Consider the following 15,616-nt stretch of genomic DNA (forward strand, 5'->3'; position numbering starts at 1 on the left):
AAATGTATATTCTCCTGGGTGATCACTTTTCATGGAGCCATTTAGTATGTATAGATTAAACTTGTTTGCAAACTTGGCCAGACAAATCCCAGCATAGTTAGATCTTTTATCTTTGAAGAGGCGTACAAGAGTGGCATCAGGTAAGTTAGGAGCATGGGTTGGCAGATACTGCTGAAATTTAGAGAACAGTGTTTGGTCATCAGGACCTAGCCTGGCGTTAAAATCCCCCCCGAGTAGTACCGAGGCACTAGGATATTCCAAAAGGAGGTTATCCACGTACTGCTCTAGATCTGACCACGTTGCCTCTATTTCGGCTCTTCTTTGTTTTGGCGGTAAATACACATTAATAAGGAAATATTTCCCAGATCTAAGAGTAAAGCCATAGTTATTTGATTAAGTGGCTGAATGGATTTATGGCCTACTCTCAGAGTGGTAGAAATAAGAATTCCCAGTCTACCTTTCATCCGCCCTGGCCCTCTGCCAGCGGTTGCCTCCAACTTGTATGAATAATAGCCATTGAATACAAGATCATCAGCTGTCCAAGTTTCCTGAAGCAAAAGGATATCCGTATCTAACAAATGATTTAAATGGTTAAGGCCTTTGTTACGATACCATCTGGCTAAATTCCACGAAATAATTTTCAGGGGATTTATCTTACACTGGTCTACGTAACATCAGGCCATATGCGTTAATATCCTTGATCTAGACAAACCCTCTTTATGACCCAAGTGGGTCCCATCCATATCCCCATCTTCTAAAGAGCCAAGGTTGGAAATTTCTAAGGGTTGCTCGTGAACTTGGGCCACTATAATAATTTTTGCTTTAGTTGTTTCCACTTGCTTCTGTGTGATATTAATACTTGTAGTGAGAGCAAAAGACTCCTCTATCTCAGATATTACATCTGGATTTTGTAGTTCTTGGTTCTCATTGACAGCTTTCTGCCTACAGGTAGTTTGCTCTCTCTTTTCAGTGCATTCAAATTGTTGTCCCAAGTGAGGACTTCCTTCTTGCATTGTTTGAAGTGTTAAATTTAATAGAGGGTTCACTGTGTGGCAAGTTGCCATTAAAGCTCCTTTTAAGTCATTTAATTTCTTAAGTGTATCAACTTGTCTATTATCTGGTAGAACACTGGATAAGTTAATTAAGTTCCGTTCTAAAGGAACAGGAGGCAACTGAGTTGTTATCGGATGGAGAAAATGTTTACTATTATTGTTCCTTGGCATAGTCTCCATTAATGAGGCGTCCTTGGATTTATCTGCAGGAGTATTTCTACTATGAGTTAAATTTCTAACACTCTCTTGACTATGCTGAATTATAAGGGGACTAACTTCCTCTGAATGAAAAACTTGAATTGGGAATATTGAGAAAGTATTCAGAAAAGGTTTCATTTTTAGAAGCATACTTGGTATCACAGAAAGACCAGAAGTCAAGAGAATCCATCTAAAGCTGCCCCTGGCTGGTAGCCAGTCTATCTTTTGTAAATCCACAAATCGTTTCTCACATCTTAGTAACTGACTTAATGATTGCAGTATAGCTCTTTTCGACTCCCATTTGCCTCCATTAATTCTATTAGTTTGTATTTGAAGGGCTATCTTATTGGGTTGTAAGTAACATTTACCTAATACAGGTTTTTTACCCTTTTCATCCATTTCTATACAGATGTTAGTCATTTTCTTATCTTCCCTTTTAGCTCCTAATATAGGGTTAACTTCAGAGGCTGAAACTTCCCTTCCTCCGCAGCCTGACTGAGAGGAGTGATGCAGGTGTAAGCCCTTAGCTTTATCAGAGGCCTCAGTTTGATTTGCAGGACTCCTGCCAAATTCAGCCAGGGAGTCTCTTAAAGAATCAACTTGAGTTTTGATCGTAGTCAGTAAATCAAAGATTGAGAGAACTGTCTGTGCCGTCAATAGACTGTGTCTGGTTATAAATTCCAACGTGTTTTGGACTTCCAAGCTTTTATGATCAAGGAGTCCTTCCTTATTTAATTGTTCAGCAGCTGTGCAGACAGCAACAGCCTCTGGGGAAGACGCATTTTCTAGCAATGATGAAGAAAACTCCAACAATTGCTGACTCTCTATCTCAGCCTGTAAGTCCCACTCCAAAGAATCCTTTCTATTCAGTAAGTAAGTTGGGGAATCATAGTTTACTGACAAGGTTCGCTTACTTGTAACAAATCTGTCCACCTTCTGTTGTTTCAGCGGTTTAGAAGAGGGTTGCATTGCCAAGGGAGTCCTTTGTCTTTTCTTCCTTTTCCCATATCAAGAGATAAGTGGTATAAGTAAAACATAAATAAGCAAGGGAGGCTCCGTAGTAGGATAAAAAAACTATCTGAAGTTGAATGGTGAGTTTAAAATGTGGTAAAATAGAAATAAAAGGAACTTGTTGGAGGAGCTCATTACAAGACGTTGCAAGTGGGAGGCATTCAGCCGGAAGTCCAAGCTGCTTTCCAAGTAATCAAACTCAAGCTATTCTGTAGTTTTCAGTTTTGAAATGTAACACAGGAAGAAACTTTGCTCAGGGATTCTCTGATTGGCAACTCCTATTGTTGATCCTCATATTTAAACTTAACATCATTTAATCTTCATCAGAGACAAGCAACCTGCTCTCCTCTATATATTTTAAACTAAAATGTAAAAGCATCTTCAAGTTCACCTCTTAATAAGACATACCAATACAGATTTCCTGGCAACAGCACAGAAGTAGGCTTGCTGCTATCTTCTTCCAGAATATAGTTTCCATTTCCCAATCTATTCTATATATCTGAAACTCCCTAGTGGACAACCTAGCTTAGTTTCTAAACCCAGACTAGGTCAGCCAGAAGCTACTGCTGTTGAGACGTATTACATGACCACTCCCATAATTCTTGTCTCAGGCCACCGAAATTGAACACATGTGATGGAATGAAGTTACGATGTACCGGCAACATTGGAATGGTGAACATGACAGTGTACCTTTTAGAGAAGCTGCAGGTTTCACTGCTATTCTTCCAACCAAGCATTCTTTCAGCATTGATTCATAATTGACCCAGCGATGAACCTGCAAGGAAAAAAGTAAGCTTAAAGGCAGTCCTCGCTTAATGACCACATTTGGGACTTGAATTTCAGTTGCTAAGCGAAGCAGTCATTAAACAAATCCAACCCGATTTTACAATCTTTTGTGGTGGTTGTTGAGTGAATCACTGTGGGTGTTATGTGAACCATATGGTTGTTAAGCAGTTCCCCATTGATTTTGCTTGCCAGAAGCTGGCTAGGAAGGTAAAAATGGCAATCACGTGACCACAGGGCACTGCAACAGTCATAAAGGTGAACTGGTTGCAAAGCACTCAAATCATGATCATGTGACCATAGGGATGCTGTGACAGTGGTATGTGTGACGACCAGTCGCAAGTCGGTTTTTCAGCACTGTCGTAAGTCCAAACCATCACTAAAGAAATGGTAGTTAAGCGAGGACTACCTGTATGTTTGACAGTTATTCACTAAGGTTAACATACTTCTAAACAACCATAAAAATATACTAAATCCCATAAATTAAGCAACACCAATACACTAAGTTGCTAAATGAACAAAAACAAAGGTAGTTCCTGAACTACAGTAGTACATTGCCTATTCTACACACTATTTCAAAGCAGGGATAGCAAGTAAAGAAATAATGCATTTCCTCCTCAGGTAAACTCTAAATCCACTATTTCAAAACTAACTGTATGCTAACTGTGTTGTACATTTTATTTTTTAATGTTTAAAAAAAAAAAAAGAAGTTCAGGTCACAAAATTCACTTTTATCTGAGGTGAACATCTCCATAGATAGGTATGTGCATCTATGTGTCTGTGTCTGGGTGAAGAGAGAGAGGGAGAAAGAGAGAGAAAGATTGTGGACCACACTGGTTTTCTACTTCCTTTGGAGTACTTTTAGTTTATATTATAAACTAATCATTATCTCTTATAATATGTTTTAACAAGATACACTGCAAAATAGCAGTTTCTTCTTCAGGGAACAGAACACTTTATCAAAATATTTTGCTGCACACTACAGTGAACACCAACTCCGCTGTTGCTACCTGATCAAATAAATCTGTGCCATCAGTTCCTGCAGCTTTCATTAACTCAACTTCTCCACCAGGGTGATATTCCATATACGGTGTTACATTATAAACAAGCCCTAGAAAGCAAAAAACAGACTGATTAAAAATCCCATTTAAATGTGCAGAGTTTACTGAAACTAAAGGTTGCTTAAATGGCATGTTTATTATCACTCATTCTAAAAGTAGTTGTCAAAACATTTCATCCATGGCAATGGACATCAATAACCATAACCCTATTGTAGGACAAGCTGGGGGAGAAAGTAACAAGCCATTATTTCTTAAAACCTAGTGGTCTGAATTGAAACTGTGTCAATTTACGATTTATGTCTTTTTAAAAATTATAAGCCATGTTTCATTTCCAAGTGATCTCAGGGCTCTGCGCACAGCCCACGTAAAATGGAACACTGTAATCTAATGCACAAAAGAAAATAAAGTCAGCAGCAATTAGAATGACCTCCTAATGAAATAACTAAGTCAGGAAACCAACAGTAGAAGATAAATTGGCAAAATATACCTGTTTCCCAGCCTGACATAAATGTAATAGATTGGTTATACAGTATTTGAAAAACTTTGTTATACATACTAGGAATGCCATCTAGTGTAAAATACTGATATTGTGTATAAAAAGGCTTACATAAACATTATACATTATCTCTATGGTCAGCTTAATTTACTTTTCGGTGCTCTGTGAGAGGACGTGTTTTGGTCTTTTGTTTCCTTCCTAGCGTTTTTATTGTCTCTCTCCAGCAGCCAATACCCAGAAAAGCAGAGATTAACACCAGGAAAACAATCAAGCAGAAAACAATACCCTAATCAAGGAACTACCGGGGGGGGGGGTTCTGGTGAAGGAATATGGCGGCTGGTCGAGCCTTGTAACAGCTCGGAAAAATTGATATCTACCACGCGGAGGTTGAGAGTTCTGCGGAGTTGGAGAGAGACGGGCAGACCTCGTAGGCAGCGCGAGAAAAGGAGCGCTGCTGACGAAAGACTCCAGCGGCTTCGGGGCGGCAGGCAAAAGCTTTGCTTTCTATTTCAATACTTCACTTTCGCCGCAACAACAAAGCAGCCAGGAAGCCTGGAGGCACATCGGTAGAACCCGTTTGAGTAGCCTAGTCATCTAGGCAATTCTGCAGCCCCCTTCATCTCTAGTAAAAGAAACAACAACTTTTGACTACAAAAGTGAAAAAGAAGAAACTTTCTAAGCGGAGGAGGAAAAAAAAACTTTTCTATACTTTGGAGACAAAAAAAACTTTACTGCCAGTCCACACTTAAAAGGAACAGAATTAATTAATTAATTTCTACCACCATATTGGACTATATTGCAGATGTTTATAAGATTATCTTGAATTGTATGCTCTGTATGTGTCATGAGTAAGGACAGTATGTTTTGATATAAATATTATACACTGCTTTATATAGATAAATATAACATTAGGTGTAGTGATTAAGATAGGTAAATAAAGTTTTTATAAGGACAAAATGAACACAAGGAGACAGAACAGGAGAGGCTCAGAAACTGGGGAAGGAGAATGGTTGAAAGCTATGTTTGAAGATTTTATGCAAAAAACAATTCAAAATATTACTCAAAATTTAACGCAACTATTAGAGGAGAAAATAGATGGCTTTGAAAAAAGGTTAGATCATAAGTTAGAGACAATGGACAAAAGAATAAAAGCAGATATTCAAGAGGTAAGAGAAAGAGTGGAGAAATTAGAAGTAGAAAATGATATAGAATTAGACCGATTAACTGTGTTAGAGTTAAAAGAAAAAGAACATTGTGTTAGACTTAGAGGTGTACCTGAAAAAAAAGAGGCAGAAATAAGAGAAATAGTGGTTCAAATGCTTGCAAGTTTAATTGAATGGGAGGAAGAAAGGCTAGAAGAAGATATAGAAAAAATATTTAGAGTTAATTCGAAATATGCAAAAATTAATCGGAAACCAAGAGATATAATAATTGAATTTGCGAGGAAGAAGACCAAAGATTTGATAATACAGGCCTCCTGGGGGAAAAAAATTAATATTGAAGGAGAGGAGATTATGATATTGAAAGACATACCACTGAGAATATTAAAAAAAAGAAGAGATTATTTCTTTCTTACCGAAGTCCTTAAACGAAATAAAATCCCCTTTAGGTGGGAAGTACTGGAAGGAGTGAATGTCACATTCCAACAACAAAGATATAAATTGAATACTATTTTTAAGGCTCAGGAATTTCTCAGAAAATATAAGAAAGATTTAGAATCAGAAACAGATAGAAGGGAAAGGCCAAAAAGTAAAGAAAGTAAAGTGAAACGTTTAAATACAGAGGAACAAAGTGCAGAGGAACTAGCTTCAAGTTCTAAAGAATTTGCAATACTCCTTTCCAATGAGTGAATTAAAATGCCTTTCCTGGAATATAAATGGAGCTAACACCCTAGCTAAAAGGAAAAAAGTCTTTCACTATTTATACAAATTAAAACAAGATATAATATGTCTTCAAGAAACTCATATTGCAAAAAAAGATAGTAACTATTTGGTAAATAACAAATTAGGAAATGAATTTATAGCAGCAAATGAAAAAAAAAAAAAATGGAATTGCAATATATGTAAAACCCCATCTAAATCCTAAATTAATAAGTGTTGATAAAAATGGGAGATATTTAATAATAGAATTAGAATTACAAAACTCCAAAGCAATACTGGTTGGAGTATATGCCCCTAATGATAATCAGAATAAATTCTATCAAAATTTATTAAATGAACTTTCCGAATTATCTTATAACAATTGGATTATGATGGGAGATTGGAATGGAGTTACCTTACCAATTATTGTCAGAAAACCTGAACAACAAATTAAAAAAAATCAAGGAAAATTGCCCCAATCTTTTTTTGATATGTCAGAAAATTTGGCTATTGTAGATTGTAGATGCCTGGAGATATAAAAACGGTACGGCTAGAGATTATACATTTTATTCAGACAGATTCAAATTGTTCTCCAGGATCTATATGGTATGGGTATCTAAAAATTTGGCAAATAAAATTCTAAATGTATCAATTCTTCCCTGATCCTTCTCAGACCATAATCCAGTTCAATTGGCTATAAAACTCCACCCAAAAAGTTATAGGTGGAGATTAAATGAAACTTTGTTGAGAAATAAAGAATTTGTAGAAGATTGCCAAAAGAAATTGAAAGAATTATTTGAATGGAATTTAAATAATGAAGTGAGCATTGGGACAGTATGGGATACTAGCAAGGCATATATGAGAGGATATTTTATGTATTTAAATAGTTGCTTAAAGAGGAAAACACAACAAAAAATTCAAACAGTTCTTGACCAAATTGAGATAAAAGAAAAAAATCTTCAAATAAGTCCATCAGATGAAGGTATAAACCATCAAATAAAAATTTTACAGCAGCAATTAAAAATACTTACAACAGATGAAATTGAAAGAAAATTGAGATATATTAAGCAAAGAAATTTTGAATATGCTAATAAAGCTGGAAAATGGCTAGCATATAAATTAAGAAAAGGAAAAAAAATATTACTAAAATTCGAGAAAATGGGAAAGAATTAGTTGACAATGAAAAAATTAAAAAGGCATTTCATAATTTCTTTACAAATTTATATAAGAAACAAGAAATTTCAATTGATAAAATTGAGAACTATTTATTAAAACAAAATTTAAAGAAATTAACTAAAGACCAAAAAGCATTAATTAATAATCCCATCACAACCCAGGAAATTATAGAGGCAATTAGAAAATTGAAAATAGGCAAAGTTCCAGGTCCAGACGGATTTTCAGCAAGTTATTATAAATATTTTCAAGATCAAACTTTGTTACCACTTAAAGATTTATTGAATGCGATTCTGTTAGGAAATCCAATACCAAAATCTTGGTCAGAGGCAAATATCATACTAATCCCAAAAGAAAAACAAGACCCGTCACTATGCAAAAATTATAGACCTATTGCGTTATTAAACAATGATTATAAAATATTTACTTTAATTTTAACTGAAAGACTAAAAACAATTCTTCAAGAAATAATTAATTATGACCAAAATGGTTTTTTACCCCAAAGATACATAAAAAACAATATAAGGACGGTCTTAAATATAATAGAATATGCTCAATTTCATAATGAAAAACAGATTATGTTGTTATTTTTAGATGCTGAAAAAGCTTTTGACAATCTAAATTGGAATTTTATGTTTAAGACTTTAGAATTGATGGATTTTGGCGATATATTTATAAAAGCAATAAAATCAATTTATACATTTCAAAAAGCCAGAATTGTGATCAATGAAGAGATAACACAAGAATGTCAAATAGAAAAAGGAACAAGGCAAGGCTGTCCGCTATCTCCTTTATTATTTATATTGGTATTGGAGGTTCTAACAGAAGCTATTAGAAAGGATCATCGAATTGAAGGGATAAAGATTAAACAAGAAACATATAAATTAAGAGCTTTTGCGGATGACTTAGTTATCATTTTACAAAACCCGTTAATATCAATTGATTACTTATTAAAGACACTACAAGAATATGGAGAATTAGCTGGTTTTAAAATAAATAATCAAAAAACGAAGATGATAAATTTAAATATGCCACAAAATAATCAGAATAAATTAGAAATTAAATCAGGATTTAATAATGTCAAAAAAGTTAGATATCTAGGGATAGAGATTTCAACCAATACTAGTGATTTATTCCAAAATAATTATGTTAAAATATGGAAGGAAATTAAACAAGATTTATTGAGGTGGGAAAAATTAAATTTATCACTTATGGGATGAATCTCTGCAATTAAGATGAATATTCTGTCGAAGATGCTATTTTTATTTCAAACTATTCCAATATTTATAACTGATAAAAGTTTTAATTTATGGCAAAAAGATCTTTTAAAATTTATTTGGCAAGGGAAAAGACCAAGAATTAAATTTAAATTACTACAAGAAGACAAGGAAAGAGGAGGCTTGGGTCTTCCCGATTTCAGGCTATATTATGAGGCATGTGGTCTATTATGGTTAAAAGAATGGATCACCCTACAAGATCATAAATTACTAAATTTAGAAGGGCATGATTTAAAATTTGGATGGCACGGCTTCTTACGGTATAACAAATTGAAAGTAAATAAAACATTTAACAATCATTGTATTAGACTGTCTATTCTTAAAATTTGGGAAAAATATAAATCTACTCTAACATCGACAATACCACTATGGATTTCCCCACAATAAGCTTTTGTAAGGCGAGAAACAATAGGAAACTTAAAATATTTGGATTTAATAAAATTTGAAGGGACTAAATTTACAATGAAAACAAGAGAAGAATTGGAAAATGAAGGATATTTATGTCATTGGTTTACATATATTCAATTAAAAGAACAATTTAAAATAGATGCTAAAAGTTACAAATTTACAAAAAACCTATCTTGGTGGGATGAACAAATCTATGCTAATAATGACCACATGATCTCTAAAATATATAAAATGTTATTACAAATGAGAATACTAAATGTACAAATTAAGCAATGTATGAATAAATGGGAGAAAAATTTTGGATACAATATTGAATACGATGTTTGGGAAAGAATGTGGATTAAGGGATTAAAATTTACATCAAATTATAATTTAAAAGAAAATTTTATAAAATGATGTACATGTGGTATACCACCCCTGAAAAAGTATCGAAAATGTTTCGAAATATGTCAAATGTCTGTTGGAAATGTAAAAAAGAAATTGGAACTTTATACCATATGTGGTGGACCTGTAAAAAAGCGAAAAAAATTTGGTCATCTATACATAATATAATTTGTAAAATGCTGGCAGTTAATATTGATAAATTACCAGAACTCTATTTATTGGGCTTTATGAACAAAGATTTGGAAAAAAACTATGGAAAACTTCTACTGTATTTGATTACTTCGGCCCGAATTCTCTACGCTGCAAAGTGGAAAGAAGAATTAATCCCATCTGTGGAGGAATGTATACTTAAATCCCTAAATTTGGCACAAATGGCAAAACTGACAGACCAACTAAATGATAAAAATATGGAAGTTTTTCAAAAGGACTGGACACCTTTTTTCAAATATGTGGAATGGACTCAAAAAGTTAATATGAATATATAGTATATAAATAGCAAATTACTTAATTGTTTAATTTCTTATTAGAATTATTGAAGGCAATTTAGAGAATTAAGGAAAAAATAATAATAACACGCTAGGATACTAAGCTGTACCGTCTAGAAAGTTGGAAACCCTAATCTTTCTATTTATTTATTTATTTATTTTTCATCTTATCCTCCTTTTTTTTATTTTTTTTTTCCCTCTCTCCTCTCCTCTTTTTTCTTTTTCTTCTCTCTTCTTTTCTTTTTTGTATTGTAAGATATTATTGTTTGTATGTAATTCTATGTTTATTAAATAAATTAATAAAGATTTCAAAAAAAACAACAGCCTAATCAAGGAACTACCAAGGAGAAAACCACACCCCCACCAGCACTGGCAGGGCAAGCTACTGTATATAAACAGGGAGCAAAACCCACACTCACTCGCACTGATGAGGTTACCTAGTTGGGTAATGAAGCATCTGCTAACAAACAACCAAGCTCAGAGAGCGCCAAGGACTTCATGGAGAATATTCTAACCACTTAAATAATTGTTTGAAGAATTCAGGAAAAGCCAAGGAATTTCCATTGTATGCTGATACTTATCTAGGATACAGTACTTCAACATCATAGTTTCATCAACAGGTTCTTCATCATGGCAATAATCTACAGAAGGTGCAGCCAGCTCTGTATTCGTATCTTAATTAATTATACTGTTACAGGTGCTGTAATTAATTCTGTAATTCAGAGATTATTTGGTTGCATACTCCTCACAGAAGCTCCCTGGTGACTCTGAACCCAACCTATCTCACAGAGTTATTATGGGGAAATAGGAGAAGGGAGCACTGTGCCATCTACTGCTTCTGAATGAAAGGCAGATCTAAATCTAATATGGTAAATAAATAAATAATATCTGTCCTTCCTTCATCCAAAACACATTTGTTAGGGATATTACAATCTCTTCTGTCACTTTTGTTTTATATTTTATAGGGCATTAAATGACATATGTTCTAAGCCAGCCAGGCAAACATGTAAGAACTCCAGCAACGAAAACAACAATACCTATGCTAGACTCAGTTTCTCAGACAGGGAATTCAAAAGAAACAGAAATAATATGGTTAGTAGAAAACAGGATGTCTGTGAATTGCTTCAGACCACACGCAAGTGCAGCATGTCTCTTTTTTCATTAAAGCAGCTTGACTTTTTTCAAGTTTCTGCAAGAGCTTGAGAAAAATGTTCCTTTAAAGAGTCAACTTACTTAAAGTTACTACAGTTCTTAAACCAACATTGTCTGTTTTTACAGGCTAGTGCAGACCTGCCCCCAAATTCAGGCTATTTGGGGCTCTGTATTCACAAAGGACTGAATCACTTCTGAATGATTTTCAAAGTGTGCACACCTCTACAAAAACAGACCTTGTGAATATTTATAAACACAGAAATAAGTCTTCCAAATCTAGTAGAATTGTGCAGCAAATGGTAAGAAAAGTTGTTTTATCAGCTATCCATAAAATGCAAGATATCTACCTGCTTAAAAAGTTGCTATTCCTCATATTCTTCTTTCAAATTCCTTGCCCCTGAGATTTACTATCTTATCTCAGTGATTAAGATATAGTGGAGAACAAACTATACAAACTATAAGAATTGGCAACAGAACAACCCACCTCTAATACATATCCAACAGTCATCCTTTTTATTATGTTTCATAAGCTCTTCTTCAGTAACTTCTAATAATCTTCCTTTTAGACCAGTTAGATCTTTTCCACTTTTGGTTAACCGTATCCAGTCCATAAGACTTCGACCTGATTTCAAAGGTACCTAAAAAGAGAAAAGAGAAGAGAAAAAAGATCATTAGCAAAGTAAATAAAATAGTCTTGTTATCCTATATAGCAGGTTTGGACAACATGTGGCCCAGGGGCCGCATGTGGCCCACTAAGCAGCCTTGTGCAGCCCGCAGATATTTTTTTGAAAAATAATCCACTGCCACTAAATGTCACCACAAGGATCTGCTGCTAGCTGTTCACAGCCACTTGCTGCCAAGCGCCTCCAATAACACACCACCTCCAATGCTGCCACCATTCCACTAGCCGCTGAACAGCTGATTCACGCACCAGGTATTCTTTTGTGATCCACAATTATTTTTATGGTATCAGTCTGGCCCTTTCCCCTCTACAAGTTATATAGGACCACTATACAGTAAATACAATTTCTCCTTAGTTTGCCACAATAAAAGCTACCACAATCTATGCAAAGCTATACACAATAGCACAGAGTAAGTTTCAGCAGGATATGACTATGGTGAAAAGATCAAGTAGTTATTTATTAAGTGTATATTCCACATGTGCATTTATTTACATATTGTAATGTACAGTTTTTCCAAAAGAAATTGGAAATTACTGAATCCAAACAGAGGGAGTACTACATACGCCACCTTCATCTCCTATACAAAAGCTAATAATAAATCTAATCAATCAATGAAACACACGGCTTTCCAGAAGCTGTTGAACTACAGCATCCAACACAACTAACTGCGGTAGCTGGAGCTACTGTTCAGCTACATATGGAAAGTCAATAACTCTCCATCACTGGGAAAGACAGTGAAGTAACGAATAAGGTACAATTTAGGTAAATGAGGAAACAGGGTTGGTCAAAAAGTGCTGTTTTCAGAATATATAAGGGTCACCTTTTTTTTTTTAATCCGTTCAATTATGTCTGATTCTCAGAGACTGCTTGTTCAAGTCCCTGCAGTTTCTTGGCAAGGTTTTTCAAAAGTAGTTTGCCATTGTCTGCTTCCTAGGGCTGAGAGAAAGTGACTGGCCCAAGGTCACCCATCTGGCTTTGTGCCCAAGGCAGAACTAGAACTTGCAGTCTCCCGGTTTCTAGCCTGGTGCCTTAACCACTACATGAAACCGGCTCTCTAAGGGTCACCTACATACAAGTAATTGCCTTAAAAAGTCTGTTAGTCTGTTTTTCTCAGTGTATGAATTTCAGTTCCTCTTATATGAAGCAACTCTGAAATTACAACAATGTTCCTGAAGCTTACATCACAGATATTTATTCATCAAACAACTGACACACAAAGCTAAATACTACATCAATTCAACTTTTCAGGGTAAGCAATATTATGCACAGGGCAGAAAGTAAGAAATAGTAAGCCAAAGATATTAAGAACATGATGTAAAAAAACCAAAGGAAATAGTGATTTGATCTTGTACTGTTCACTCCATTTCCCCAAAAGGGGCTTCCCACATTTCCTGATCTTGCAATGTGTGGTCATAGATGTGGGCTTGCTCTATCACAACTGCACTCTGACTAAGTGCCCCATGAGTTCCTCCATAAGTCTCTGGAGAATAGAAGCAGCTGACCAGTTGGTACAGTTGTCAAGCAACTTACAAAGACCTCATGTGCTCTATTCCACTTTCAAGACTTTTATGTACAGATCAGATCAATGACTTGGCTTTACAGTTTCATAATCACAGCAAATAGTTAAGTCCATATCAATAAAGAGCATATTTAAAGCTCATCTTCTCACATACAAAAACCAATTTGATGGGACATAATCTTAGTGCTTCTCCACCACTTCCAAGATGTTTTTCATCTTCCCCAATCTCACTGTAATTTGATCCAAGAATATAAAATCTCAGTCCTAAACATGTGAAAGAATTAATTAGAAGCGTTTAGGAAAGACAACCAGATATATAGGCTGTGTTCCAAAACAAGTTTAAATACCGGAACTTCCTTCTGTTTTACAAATGACTGATTAAGCAATTGTGAATACTGTATCTCTCTGTTACGACAAAACGCAGACACCATTAAGAAGCCAACATAACTACAAAAACCTCTCTGCTTCATTCGCTAACACAATTTTTCCGTCGGACGATTTCTCCACGACAGGCAGAAATTAAACAGGTGTAACGTCTCCCGCTGGAAATCGCGCCACCTGGTGATTTACGATGCAAGAGCCCCCCTAAGCAGCCGAAGAAGCGTCCTTCCTCACTTCATCTCTACAAGCGCTGCTACGCAAAACCACCCGACACCCCCAGCCTCTCGTGGGACCGTGAGGCACAGCAGCCTCACCACCTAGAGGGACTCCAAAGCAACTTCGCAGCCCCGCACCTTGCTGCGTCCCGCCAGGGCCACCCGCTGCTGTGAGTCGGGGGCAGGAAAAGACTGAGAAGGCGCGTTCAGCATCCTGCCGCCGCAGTCAGACGCTCCGACGGGAGACCAACAATCCTCCCCTTCCCTGAATAGAAGCGGAGCCGGAGAGACGCTCAACCGCTTCCGGGTTCGACCTGCCGTCAAACCAGCCCGGGAGGAGAAGCGGGAAAGGGAGGGAGGAGAGTGCGCAGGCGCGCGTCAGGAGCACGCGCGAGCTGTTTCTTGCGGCAGACGCTCTTGCGCCTCGATTGGGCGCGCGCTTGAATCTGGTCATTGATTGACGTGGGGAAGGAGCGTCGGCGGCGTTCGCGGCTGCGAAGAAAAGTCGCCCTCCGTTTATTTGACGTTCTTGCCCGTCCTTGTTGGTTGATCCGCGCGTTGCACAGGCTTCAAGTGTGCTGCGGAGGGCTTTGAACGGCATGGTAGAATACCTTTACAATAAGATGAAATCAATTTTTAAGCTCTGTAACTGTATATATGTCAGTCTTTTGAGATCCGGGTCGGATTCCTTAATGTAGAGCCCGTCCTGAATATTGGCACGGAAGGAAATCTTAGTAAATTCACTAAGGTTTAGAGTATAATCGTTGCATACTCATTTCAAAGCAGCAACAACCAAGAGTATTGAAGCAACGCTCCCAAACATATTTGGTCTATTAATGAATTAGTCATCCCAGGAAGTGGTAAACTGAGAAGGGTCTCTTAGTCCTGTGGCAACAGATCAATGGGTAAAGTCAGAGCTACCGGTGTTTGCAGTGGCGGGGGCGAGGGGGGGGGCAACTTAACACCTACAGGATGATATGCTCATGCAAATACTGTGACCCAGTTCCATCAGTAACGGCACAAGTATGTAATTGTATTTTGGGGTGTGTAGCCATTTAGGCATCACGGTTTGCTTTGGGTAACAGTTACCTCTGATAACTAATAAGAGAGCCAGTTTGGTGTAATGGTTAAGGTACTGGTCTAGAAACTGAGGTGAGTTCTAGGCCTCCAGTGTGTGTATATAAAGGTGGGATAAAAATCTAATAATCATTTCATGGGCACGTCAATGTAGTTTTCTTGGCAACAATATGAAGTGTTATTTCATTGCCTTTTTCAAGGATGATTTACACTCTGACCTACAGTCCTGCGGGTGTTGATGGTCTCCTCTGTGATCTGACCCAGCTTAACATTTGAAGATCAGCTAAGATCTTGTGCTGCCACCAACCTACCATAAAACTGAGTGTGTGTGTGTGCGTAATATAAAAAGCCTGAGATGTCCTTTAAAGAGGAGACATACCTGTTAAATTGGGCAGCATCAAA

At 36.4% G+C, this 15,616-nt stretch overlaps 1 protein-coding gene across 3 annotated transcripts in view; it reads right to left on the reverse strand.

Moving 5' to 3' along the window:
• LOC134503705 (cytochrome b5 reductase 4) overlaps nucleotides 1–14,462 on the reverse strand; it is a 50,755-nt gene extending 36,293 nt beyond the window's left edge. For all 3 annotated transcript variants that reach the window (XR_010068574.1, XM_063312618.1, XM_063312610.1), the window contains exons 1-4: nucleotides 14,276–14,462; nucleotides 11,824–11,977; nucleotides 4,055–4,155; nucleotides 2,952–3,036 (exon numbers count right to left, since the gene is read on the reverse strand). Coding sequence is in view for 2 of the 3 variants with exons in the window: in XM_063312618.1 (XP_063168688.1) it covers nucleotides 2,952–3,036; nucleotides 4,055–4,155; nucleotides 11,824–11,977; nucleotides 14,276–14,350 (415 nt within the window). In the remaining variant the exon portion in view is untranslated. The remainder of the gene's footprint in view (nucleotides 1–2,951; nucleotides 3,037–4,054; nucleotides 4,156–11,823; nucleotides 11,978–14,275) is intronic.
• Nucleotides 14,463–15,616: the final 1,154 nt, after the last annotated feature.

Source organism: Candoia aspera, chromosome 1 (assembly GCF_035149785.1).
Source record: "Candoia aspera isolate rCanAsp1 chromosome 1, rCanAsp1.hap2, whole genome shotgun sequence".
Taxonomy (NCBI): domain Eukaryota; kingdom Metazoa; phylum Chordata; class Lepidosauria; order Squamata; family Boidae; genus Candoia; species Candoia aspera.